Genomic DNA, 13,071 nt, shown 5'->3' on the forward strand with positions numbered 1-13,071 from the left:
GGATAGTATTAAATAGCGTCAGAAAACCTGCTTAAGAGATGCCAAGATGATACAAGATAGACTAGGATAAGAGGAATATGACATTCTTAGGAGAGAAAAAAACATGGTCAGGAAGACAGCAAACGCGTTAGCATTCAGAGAAATATAAGCAGTGTGTAGAAGAGCTGAAACTTTGGGAGTTGTTTTTCTTTACATTAAAAAACAAATCTGACATGAATGATATTGAAAGAGGAGGGTATGTTCATGTGATAGAAATGTGTTATTCAAGAAGAGGATGTGTGAAAAAGAACAGTGCAAAAAAACACTGGCTGGTGTGCTGTGCGTGGATCTTCTAGGGGAGTAAAACAGCGTAAGCTGCAAACCTCTGAATGTTTTGGAAAGTGTCTGAAGCTCTTTCTCTCCCTCTTTGTAACTGTGTGCTATCAAATTGCCGCTGCATGCCAAGGAACTGGTACTGATCAGGATCAATTTTATGTAAATCGTTTGGGAAAGGGGGGAGCCACATTTTGTGGTTAAACAGATATCCCATGGGATAACCTTGGAATCACCGTAAAATCTTTTCATTTTAAAATATCACTGTTGCAGAGTCCAAAGTATATTTTCTGGGTTTATTCCCAAATTGAAACATTTTTGATGAAAAGTTGGATGTCTCTTAGCAAAGATTTCGCATTTGCTTTTGGTTACGGTGGGTGGGAGAAATTGGTGGTGGTATTTGTCTGCCAACTCCTGTTTAGCTGTGTACGATGAAGATGATGACACAGCTTTGACTGCTTCGTTTTCACTGAATACTAAAGGTTGAATAAGTTTAATTGGAGGAAAAAGCAAACACATTGACTATTTAGAGCAGAATATTATACTTGTCTCTGGTTTTTGACAGTTCAAACTGTCAAAATTTTCCCCTCTTGCAGCTGTGCCCATCTCATTCTCAGAGCTCTCCCTGCCTTTCACCAAAATAAAGAGAAGTAAAACAGTTTAAAAAAAAAAAGTACAATTCAAAAAGTATGAATCTCTGATTTTATTCTTGAAATAGGCTTTTTGTCATTTAAATTAGTGCTTATTGTTCCTAACATACACCTAGGCTAAGTAGGTTGCCCATGCAAATGCATGGAAGAATTGCTTGCGGAAATGAGAAACACATGAGCCCAGCGTGTTACAAAAATCTTTGAACTATGTGGAGACACTGGCTTTTTTATTATCACAGTGCTAAGGCAGTAACATCTCAGCCACTGGAATTTCAGTGACATGGCCAGATACCTTTCTTGCTTTTCCTGGCTCACTCTTCCTTCATACCTCTGCTATTTTTCTTGAGGGGCAGAACGTAGATTCTAGGGTGTCATTTACTCTAGCAACTAATCTTGGTGCAGTTTCTAATATAAGCTGCAGCTAATTGCATATATTTTGTCTTCACAGCAATTTCCGATTCTTGATGATTGCTTTAGCCTATGCTATACCACTGGGTGTTTTCTCTGGCTGGTCTGGTGTTCTGGATTTGATATTAACGCCAGTTCATGTAAGCCAAGTAAGTATCTCCTGACTGATAATCAGCAGCTATTTTGTAAGTGGCATGTTTTTATTTTGCACTGGCATATAATTTTATCGGGTTTTTGTGTTTAAGCTGCTATTAATCCATATGGACCACTTTTCTCCTGAAATTTTAAGCAAAATAAACTGTAGCTTTTGCATCCCAAACTGTAATGATTCTCCCTGCTGGCTCTCTACCAGTGGTATTTCCAGAACGATACCCACTTTTTGACAAGAAGGAGGAGGCAGGTAAACAAAGGGGTGTATTGTTGGCTGCTGCACCTTTAGTAAAAAAAACCAAAAGTTTTTACCAAGTGGAAAAGATGAAGTGAGAAGAGGATTTCTAAGCTTTTGATAGAGTGTTATTAAAATCCAGAGGACATTACTCAGATTCTATAAAGAGAGGGCACATTTAGGGCATAGGCTACTTAGTCATACTTCCTTTTAGTGAATTTATTTCCTTTTGGATATCCTAGAAAAAGTCTTGCCCTTCAGCGGCCTGTTGCTAGCAGTTTGGAGCTCCTGCATACTGTTTGTTTTGAAAGCAACATCTTACCATCTTATTTTCTCAGCTTTAACATATTTCTCTATGTTATGTTTTGTTTTGTTTGTGTTTTTTTTCCTGTCAGGTAGATGCAGGCTGGATTGGATTTTGGTCTATAGTTGGAGGTTGTGTTGTTGGCATAGCAATGGCAAGGTAGGAATAATTACATGTCCTTCTCCATTTCTTCAACTGTGATTGACATTTAGCTTATCCTCTTAATAGCATAACTTGTTTTCTCTCAACTTCTAGAAACTTGAAATGGAAAATACATTCTGGGGTTATGATGTGTTTCTTGTAGAGCAATAATTTGTATATTCCATGTTAGTGGTTGTTGGGGGTTGAGAACCCCACATGTGTATACCTCAATTTGGCAGGTCATACTGTTACTCCTGACAAGTGCTTCCTGTATGCTTCTTTTAAACACAGTTCTTGTGAATGCGGCTGCCTGGTATGAAGGAGAACCCGTTGTAGCACATTTGGAAAGCATTGAAGAAATTAGTCTGTCTCCTTCCATCAACGCTTTTGGGCATATTGATGCCCAAGGGGATATTGGAAGTGTAGCACAGACAACCTACCCACAATAACGTCACATTCCTCCACAAAGAAATTAGTCTGGGCCCATTTTGGCTGGGTTCCTATATGGCCTAACTATTTTTTGCTGTACTGCTATGGGCTACAGTGTGGGTGTACCCACACTTTTTATATATCCAAACACAGTGCTCTCTGGCCATCATGAATGCTGATGACACGGAGTGTGGAAAAGCAAGAGATGGACTGTCTTTCCAAATGGCTGCTGCTTTTTCTTCATTGAGACTCCCTTTAAAAAAAGGCGGTGGGGGGTAGGGGGAGAAAAAGTCTTTCAGGAGGTACTTGAACAGTGAGTTTATAAAACTGATTAAAACCAATCGCATGTTCCCCTTGCATCATGATATCTGGCTTCTCTATGTCCACTCTTCAGACTCCAGTTCTGCAATGAGTTTAGCACAAGTTCAGGGGTCTGTTATTGTTGCAGTCATTGTGGGATTGTGGACCCAGAGAGGCATCTTTTTAGGACAGAAATTGAACCTCTCTTTTTTTTTTTCTTTTTTTTTCCCCCCACTTGCTGTGCATCACCAGAGTACACAATGCATAAAGAAATGTGAGGTTTCTCATCCTGACATTTTGCAGGCTGCCTAGCAACTGCAACAGAGGGAGAGGAAAAAACTCCTGACCTAGGGAAAAGAAACAAGCGCTTCCCTCCCATCTGTTCCAGATGCAGGCCAAAGGATTTAATCTATTGCAACAAAGTTCCTCTAAAAAGAGTTGCTTTTGATTACCTAATCTTAGATACAAAGTTTTCTCTCTTGGAGAAGTAGATGTTTAAAACCAACTGCTGTAAATGACACAGGTGCTGTAGCAGATTACATGCTGAAGCAGGTGGAGTGCCAGTTTAATCTTTTCCATCAGGAGTTAATCTCTGGCATATTTGCAACATTTCAATAGTAGAGGGGCACCCTTAGCAGCTCACTTAACTTTGTTAGGAGAGAATCTGCTGACTCAATGCCAACATGCAAATCTCAATCTTTATGGTAAATTAATTTATTTAATATATTGCCTGGGTTAAGTTTCAGGAAATGCTGACAGTCTCTTTAACTGCTTCAAAATTGATTTCAAACCTTGTTGAATACCAGTATTTTGTAGCATTCAGAGCTTTGCTTTTGAGTAAATTAAAAAGATACCAACAGTCTGTCTCCAAATATGTCTTTCTAACTTGGGCGATACACAGTTCAAATGGGAGGGTTTGCATACAGAAAGGGAGGGAGGAGGTGATTTGTCACTCCTGATGGATGACTCTCCCTCCTAGGCCTATTCAGCATTTATCTGTGTAGGGTTGAATCAATGACGAGTCTGACTGTAATCTGCTGAAAGTTGTAATTAGGAAAATTAAGTAATGATTCTTGTCAAGGCTGACAAGTTGATGTATTTCAGTGTCAGAACTGTGACTTGCCAAGCAAGCAGCTCTCTCAACCACCTCTTAAGAAGCTGTTGGGTTTTGGGTTTTTTTTTTCCCTTTTTTTTTTTTTTTTTTCTTTCTGCTAATTTACCAAAGCAAAATTGGTGCGGTTTAGGAATTTGTTCCTTCCATTTTTGTTAAGCAGATTCTACCATTTAGAACCGTAACAACCTGAGCATTGGAGCATTTGATCCTGCATGTCACAATAGGTGTTAAATCATTCATATTTAAAGTAATGCCCAGTTTGGAAAATTGTTTATCTATCTCATTTTCAAAATGGTGCAAGTTTTTCTCAGCACAATACATAAATCCTCATGCTCTCCACCCACTGCTGTCCTGCAAGCCATGAACTTATATATGTTTAGCTAATTTGTGTGATGCATTTTTATAATTGAAAAGCCTTGGGCTATTTTGGGCAGCTGGCAGGTGCTGTACCCTTTGCTGGCAGCTTTCAAATGATACTGGTTTGAAGAAAAGCAGTGTGAAAGAGCAACATTCATATCATTGTATAGGAACATAAGTCTATTCCCTTTTCTCACAATTTTTGGGTTTTGCCACATTTGCTAATGATCATAGACATTTCTGAGGTTTTGTCCTCCACAGCTCAGTTTTTCTTCCTGCTTTTAACCTGCAGTGTAGTCAAAATGCTGAAACTTTATGACATGGTGATAATTTCCTTAGCAACAGCGTTGTCAGCAATGCAGGTTTGTGATTTTAACTGTAGGATTCAGCCTAGGGCTGGATTTGCTGGGTTGCAGGAGACTGTTGCCAGCACTCGGCTCAGAGGTCTGTGTCTGGGTAAGTATCCACACCTTCTCTCCTGGTGTGCCTACTTTTTAGCATCTGCAGACATCCCCTTATATGCTAGATGATGTAGAGGGATTTAAACAGAACAGAGGGTTTTGAAAGCAGTTACTGGGGTCAGAGGATAAAAATAATTTCTCTCAAGTATTCTGAAGAGTAGACCAGATTTACAGTTGTCTTTATTCTCCTGTAACCAGACAGGAAGCAGAAGTCCCTCGATTACCAAGTTCAGGCTAGTTTGCTATGTCATTTTTTCCAATTATTTCTGTTGCTGGCTGACTTCAGTAGCTGCATAAACCTTTAAGTTTGTATTTGACCCTTCTGGAGTCCTGTGATATCTGAGAGCTCCTTGGAGCACACTGCTACCACTGATAACCAAACCAGGATCTTTGTGTCAAAAAGAGTTGCAGCTGTTCAGTAAAGTTAGATATTTGCTCCACTTAACTATCTTGAATGGTTTAGTTGCATATCATCCTTCCATCCCCTCATATCCCTGGTGGTAGGACAGAGACAGAGGACACCCTAGAGATCCCTTCCAGATCCGTTTTCTGTGAATGTCCCTTCCTGAAGACTGATGCTTCTCTCACTGTGTTTCATTAGACGGGATATTTGTAACTGCTGTTGCCCCTAAGGAGACAGAATAGTGATGTTGTCTGCTGGCAGGCAAAGCAAGGAGTCTCTCTGGAAGAAGCCAAAAGTTAACACTTTGAGATGCATCTGAGAAGCTTTTAAAATTGCTGATTTTGACCCCAGTGATCCCAAAGAATAATTAAAGAAACTGGCAAACCACTGAGAAGAGGTGATCCCGATTGCTGGATTTGGATTGTCAGGAAAAAACAACAGTAGCAGCTAACCTCTGACTATTGGAGATTAATGTATAAGCCACTTGAACACTGCAGTCATAAACTTTTAAGATTATATGCAGCATTGATCTTCCGCTACTGCTTATTGAATTACTCACTGCTAAATTCAATGTGGAATTAAAGCACAGGGAGAATCAAAATAAGAGAAAAGAAGTGGGGGTTTTTGTTGTTTATTTTGATTGCATTACTTGTACATCTCTTACAGTATATGAGGAGCTGAGGTTCTTAGCTCTCAAAATGTTTGTAGCATTATCTGTTTTATCAAGTAAGCTATAAGGTATCTGCCTGTAAAGTGGTCTTTGTCAGGGCAGAGAAGGCAGCTAGCTGACAGACAGATTTCAACATGGAACAACCTGAGTGGATTGTGCTGCCAATTGGCCTAATCAAGATAGGAGGCTATGAGGGCAGAAGACATTTTTTAGAAACACATACCTAACCTGTCTGGCCCAAAATCGCATCTCCTAAGCAGGACATTATAGAATATTACTGGTGGATAAATGACATTGCCTTTTCTAATATATCTTTTTTCAGTAGCTGTGTTGAAATCCCTTTTGAAAAGAGCAGTTGCACTGATAATTGTGCCATGTGAGTGCTGCTCAAATGCATTATGTCTCCTTGAAAGAAGAAGAAAAAAAGATGAAAAGAAGCAATTGTACCATCAGGTGGTACAAAGATCATATTTCCCTTGGTATAACAGCCACACTGCCCAAGGACTTGTGGGGCTGTCCTCCCCCAGACTGTCAGTGGGGCATGTGTAGGAGAGGAGTGGCACTAAACTCCTGGTTTCTGGAACATTTCAACCCAAAACAGCCACTGGCAGAGTGACCGCCTGTGTAAAGAGTTCCTCCTTTGCCTGAGCCACCAAGAGCTTGATTGCCAATGCATCCGAGGGTTCAGAAGCTGTTCCTTGTCATCTTCGATCTAGGGATTCTGGTATTTGGAGTTTGTCATTTCCCACAGGAATGAATCTTGACACTTAACTATGTCTTGAATGAAATGCAGCAGCCTCCTCATATGCTAATTGAGTGGTGTGTCTGCCAAGGGAGACTGGCAAATGCTGACAAAACAGCGATGTAAGTAGTGGTGTGATGTTGTGTCCAACAAATGCAGAAGAAAAAAAAAACCCTTCCTGTATACCAAGTGTTTTCACTTAATGCCTTGAGAATTGTTCTGGTTTGGTTGTTATTTTGTGACAGCTGAAAAATCCATGGCTCTTCAGCTTGACAGCTAGAAATATCACCATTCTATAAAAATGCCTTTTTTTCTATTTCTGAAAATGAAAAATGATTTTTAAATTGTTTCTATAGTCTCCAGAATGTTTAATGAGAATATACTGAATTAATTGTCAAGCATCACATTTAACTAATATGAAAATCGCATTTGTGCTGTTCTGATCTATGCTTTTATTTTAGATTTGCAGATTTTATCAGGGGCATGCTGAAGTTTATACTGCTGCTGCTTTTATCCGGAGCAACATTAGCATCAACCTGGTTCACTCTCACCTGTCTAACTAGTGTCACTCATCTGCCTTTAACCACAGGTATCAACAATGATTTTAATTCCTGTTATTTATAATTGGGATTGCATGCAAATATTTGCAGTCTTAAATTAATTATATTATAACCTGGTTTGGTATCTTTAGTAATACAGTAATTTTACCAAGACAAAAAAAATGTTTAGAAAACCCGTTGAATCTGAAATATCTTTACCAGCTTTGAATAACTTCATAAAAAGATTAAAAATAATGAAACTCAATAATAAGAACCCAGAATATGCATTTGAAATTGATTTTGGGAATGACCGTTTTTCTATTTTGAGTGTTTTGGAATAACAGAGGTGAGAAACAAACCAAGCAAAATCAGATGAATGGGAGTAGCCTTGCATCTAAAAAACAGTGACATGTCTGGGAATTTAGGGTTTTGAAACTTACATTAATTATTGGAAACATGTGGTGCAGTTCAAACCAAGGTGACCCATAGTATTTTCAGCCATCTAAATCTATCCCTGCACTGTGCTGTCCTCTTTTTTTGCACCTGCATGCAGGTTCAGGGAACTGTTCCAGCCCAAAATTAACTCAGCCTGTGCCTCAAAAAGATGGGGATAAAAGGTATTGGCAGGAGTGGGGGAAAAGCTCAGAGGTCTACTCAAGCTGCCAGCAAGCTGTACCCTACTTGCAAATTAGCACTGCTTAGTCCTTCAAAACCTGTCCTTCACCTTACTATCTGTACCAAAGGATTGATCCACCCATGATTCCAAGACCTGCAACAGAGTAATGATTTACAGTAAAACCAAGCCATCGAGATTTTAAAAAATATTTATTGAAGAATTCTGTAAATCCATTTTAAATAAAGCGCCATCTTTGTTATAGGCAAGTTTATGCATTATAGGAGAAATGAAAATTGTTTTTTTCCCATTTTTAATAAAGAGTTTGGTGTGAAGAATAGTATATAAAGTACTGGTTTACTCAAATTAACTTTGAGTTTCAGTAAGTGTCCTTGGTGCGTTGCATATGTCACAACTGTAAACTAAAGTGGGTACAGCAAATTGAAATACATGATCAATTCAGGAGAAACACCATCTGGATGGATAGGTCAAATTTGTGATTTATCTTGAGATTTTTTTAAAAAAAATCTGCTTAAATAAAACACAATTTAATCAATAAACAAATCGAATTTCATGGTGGCTATTGTCATACGAAATGACTACACTTTTCCAACAAATCTAAAATAAATGCAATAAAAGCTTATTTCTTGTGCTTGCCTGCTTCATCGCTACAAGCCTGCACTAATGTAAATTTTTACAGTAACTCTATCCTCTGAATTGATGCAACAAGCCAAACACATAAATGTCCCTTCAAGTCTATGCATAAGAATGAAGCGAAGAGGTTTCAAGAGGTGAAAGTCATTATGTGTGCATTCACCAGTGATCCAAAACAAAACTGATGGAGCTCTGTCTCTGATTTTATTTTACTTTTTTGTAAAGAACTCAGCATGCAACATAGGTTCTAGAAGAATTCTTACCTGTTTATAGCATATAGGTGCATTATGGTGTTTTTTTAGAAAGGTGATCCACTGGCAGGACATAAAAGTATGTAAGGTATTTGAGGTTTGATATAAAGTATCCTAAACTAGCATCCCTTGATAAAAATTTAGGGATTGGATTGTTCTTTTCATGCAGTTATTGTTTCTTTTAAAATGGATGATTCCTTAGATTGAGTTGTAAATTAAATTTTAGAGTTTTCTGTCTGTGCTGTTCTTATATATGTCACTGTAAATGTTGAACCCTTTTCTATAAAACACAAGCTTGTTTTGAATAGAAATGCCAGCAATATGGTGCATTCCTCAAAAAAAGGCAATCTTAAGCATCAGGGCCCAATGTGCAGCCACCAAATAAGATCTCTTTTTTCTTCTGTGGCATAATGTTTAAACTTCATAGATAGGCGGGGGCAGGAGGGGTTCATATCAGCCTTTTCTCATTAAAGTTCATATAAAATAAATGCAATGCGCCCATTCAATTTAGATCCTTGTACACAGAAAAACAGTGGTATATCTTTATGAAATATGCTGTTATGGATGAAAACACACAAGCTATTTAAGCTAATTTATAGGACTTCATGCTAGATTATTCCTCAATGTAATGATGCAATATGATGATGACCTCCACATTCCACAGTAATTGGGAGAAATGGTACATTTGAATTGATTTGGATGAATTTTTTTTTCCTTCTTTTAATTAAAAGTTTGAGATGTAGAGTATATCAAAGTATAAATGTAGGTCAGATGCAGGCCATTGGCTGGCAGCTTTGGGAAGTGATTTGAGATAGCTGGTTAGGGTGAAAGTCACTCTGCGTACTCAGTGGACCAGTGTTGACAGTGGACTTCCAGGTAGTTATGCTCTGTGTGTATTTGTAGAGCTGGAAGATATGCAGAACAAAAGCATTGTGGGTTTTTTCTTTTGTTTTTTGGTTTGGGGTTTTTTTTTTTTTTTTTTAAAGAAGTGGTCCATGTAATGCTTTATATGCCAGAGCATCCTTGCAGACATCACTGAACACTTGCTGCAAAGCAGGGATTGTTGTGCTCTTGAGGGCAACAGGATTTGATGTTGCTAGAAAGCTAATAGGCTCTCCATCTTCTTTGTTTCCTGGTGACCTCCATGGGTGCAGGGCCCAGCCTGCTCTCTCACCACGGGCTGCAGGGGGTCTCTGCTCTGGTGCACCTACCCCCCTCCCTCCTCCTTTGTTCCACTGACCTGGGTGTTTGCAGAGGTGTCGCCCTCACAACTCTAACTCCTCCTCCCAGGTTCCCCTTCTTAAATGCATTATCACTATTTGTCTTGGCCTTGGCCAGAGGTGGGTCTGACTTGGAGCCGGGGAAGCTCCAAGAAGCTTCTCACAGGGGCCACCGCTGTAGCCCCCTCCCCTGCTACCAAAAACCCTGCCACACACAAACCTAGCACACTGGCCCAGGTGTTAAGGCAGGCTTAACCCTAGAGATAAAGGCTGGTTGGAGAACATCGTCATTCGCTTCATCTCACCTGACAGCTGCTTGATCCACAAGTGAAGTTTGCATCCATAGGTGGACCTTGCCAGTGGTTCCCCCAGGCCCAAAAATAGTCTTTAGCATGTGGATATTGTGTGGCATACATGCCCGTTCCCCTCTTCTGAAAACCCCCTGCCTGTCTCTCACCTGGTCTCCAGAGTAAGCACTCAGATGGGAATGTTCACATGCAAGTAGGCTTCTGAAATGCTAAAAAGATGAGAGAGTTTGGCCAATTACTCACCCTAAAGGAAATGGAAGAAAATCTCCAAAGACTCATTTTAATATACAAACAACCAACTCTCCTCTTTTAATCTGTATTCTTTGTAGCAGTTATAGTAGTGTCTGGTTTAAATATTGGGGGAGAAATTGTATTTGAAAAAATGGTCACAGCAAAATGTTTTTCCTGCACTTGTTTGTGTAATATTCTTCTAATTCCTTGTAAATAGGCACGACATCATCTAAAGATATTTCCTACAAAATGTAATTACTTAGAATGGGGACCTTTAATGCAGATATTAAAAATCAATGACTGCTTTGTGTTTTCTTTAAATGATGCTGTTTGGCATTGTTTGTATTGTGTAATGCCTGCATTGCTCTGCATTATTGTAATATGCTCTGTTTTTCCTCCTGCCACAGAGCAAGGCAAGTTTTCTGTCACTTGATGACTTCTTAATATATCTCCAAAAGATTTTATAAAAAGTGTATTTGGAGTCATGTGTATGAATTTTCCACACTGCCAGTGTGGAAAAAAAAGAAAGCAAGGCAATAATCATATAGTGCCATCATAGCTACTATATCATCTGTCTAAAACAGCTCTCATCAGCTAATCACAGTTCTTAAAAACCCTTGATTCTGGAATTGGTTTACATTTTAAGCAAGCTTGAATTTTCTTTTAAGAAATTTTAATTTTAATGTATATTATTTGCATTTTCCAGCAAGTTTCAAAGACAATTTAATGTACACATTGAGCATTAAAATAGTTTTCTCCATTGAATTCCCAATGCAGCTGCTGATCTGTTTCTCTGTGCCAAGTTCATTGTTAGTTTGCTTTGTACTGAACTTCATTATGTGAATTTATGTACAATGGGATACTGTGACCCAAAATAATTGTGTAAGGCATTGTAATGCCAGTTTCAGTATCTTGCCACTTTGTATTGCTGGTAGTATCTCTGGATACAAATACTAGCATTTTCCAAAAATTGATATGCAATGCTAGTTGCTTGCAGCTCAGTTTGAATGTTTTCAGCATAGCATATCAAGAATATTCTAATATTTATAAGCACATTCAGCAGAATTTTGCTTTACAAAATCTATTCTAGTGCTGCATGGCAGACACTCTGAATACGATGGCAACTCCATGAGTTGATGAATATGTTTAGGTTAAGCGGTCTATACTTTATTTTTCAGGTTCAACAGATTGAAGATTATAAACACATCTGTCTCCCTGTCCTCATCTACAAAGCACAGTATTGAAAAAGAGAGATGTTAATTATTTAATACTGATTGTTTTAGTCTTTGAGTTTAATTTCTTTACTATAAACAAGATGTGCTTGATAAATATAAGGCAGGGGGACCCAGAGAATAAAACAGTGACCTGAAAACATTTATTTCTCTAGCTTCAGCATTAACCTGCTTATGGCTGTGGGCAAATCATTACCCACACTCCTGCTGTGTTTTTCCCACTCATAAGATGGGAATAATGACATTTGTCTTCCTGAAGGCTTCTGTAAATCCACAGATAGAAGACTGCTTAAAGAAAAACAGTTAAAAACACCAGTGTTAAATAGTGTACAATGCTTGAAATTTGGGAGGAGCATTTCAGGGATGAATATCTATAAATCTGTCCATTTTAAATACCTATCAATAGCAAGCCTCAAATATTGTATGATTACCAGCACCTCACCCACCCCACCCCACCCCCCTTTCTTTTTTTTTTGGAGGCTCACTCAGTAATTTCTTTGCATTTTAGTTCTCCAGAGTGAGTGCTCTGCTTTCAAAGTGAGTTCCACTTGCTTTTCTCTTGGGAAGTATATAGAACAAATCCAATTTGATCAGATTTTTGGTTACTTTCATAACTATATCATGAGATAAGAATTTGATCAGTGCATGCTGGGATGGAAATCCAGGCAATGAAACATACTGATGTTATAAACGTGCACTACAGGGACATCCTTCTTCTATTGTGTTTTTTGTTCCTATAAATGAATTACAGTAAAATTTACTATCTTACCTTGAGGGAGTCACATTTCTTATGGAAAAATTAAGGGTGACTTCTTCCATTACTATTCTTACCATGGCCAGTAGCAAGAATTAAATTATAGGAAAGTTTCATTCCACTTTAACAGACTTTAGAGAGTTTAGTAGGAACTAACTTTGAATTGTTCAGCTCATTCATGGGGATACTAAAGTACTAAAGTCAACGAAACATGCATCCACATGAGACATTATCCTTTCAGTTTGGCATTTGGGATACTGTTATAATGAGTGATAACAAAATGCCCAAGATCTCCGTAGGTTTTGATTTAAATTGTATGCTGCACCCAAGAGAACATATTCAGTTGTATTTACTTTCCTGTTTATCCATATGAAATTTGTGTGAGTCTTGGCTCAGTTTGTCTGAGAACTGTTACAAAATGTACAGAGTTCAAGAGTTTCTGGCAGAAGACTTTGGAAGAAGATACTGTACCACCTGCTTGCACTTGATACTACTTCGGAGTATCTGCATTTCCTTTGTAAATTTATCTGCAAAATACTTTTGCTTTTTGAAGAAATGGTAATATTTCATATTCTTTGTTAAATATCAGCCAA

At 38.4% G+C, this 13,071-nt stretch overlaps 1 protein-coding gene across 1 annotated transcript in view; it reads left to right on the forward strand.

Annotated features, from left to right (window-relative positions):
* The window catches only part of SLC49A4 (solute carrier family 49 member 4), a 71,095-nt gene that overhangs the window by 43,002 nt on the left and 15,022 nt on the right, over window positions 1–13,071 (forward strand). The window contains exons 5-7 of the mRNA XM_074873601.1: window positions 1,411–1,519; window positions 2,151–2,218; window positions 7,138–7,265. Of these exons, the coding sequence (XP_074729702.1) occupies window positions 1,411–1,519; window positions 2,151–2,218; window positions 7,138–7,265 (305 nt within the window). The remainder of the gene's footprint in view (window positions 1–1,410; window positions 1,520–2,150; window positions 2,219–7,137; window positions 7,266–13,071) is intronic.

This window comes from Strix uralensis, chromosome 6 (genome assembly GCF_047716275.1).
Source record: "Strix uralensis isolate ZFMK-TIS-50842 chromosome 6, bStrUra1, whole genome shotgun sequence".
Taxonomy (NCBI): Eukaryota; Metazoa; Chordata; class Aves; order Strigiformes; family Strigidae; genus Strix; species Strix uralensis.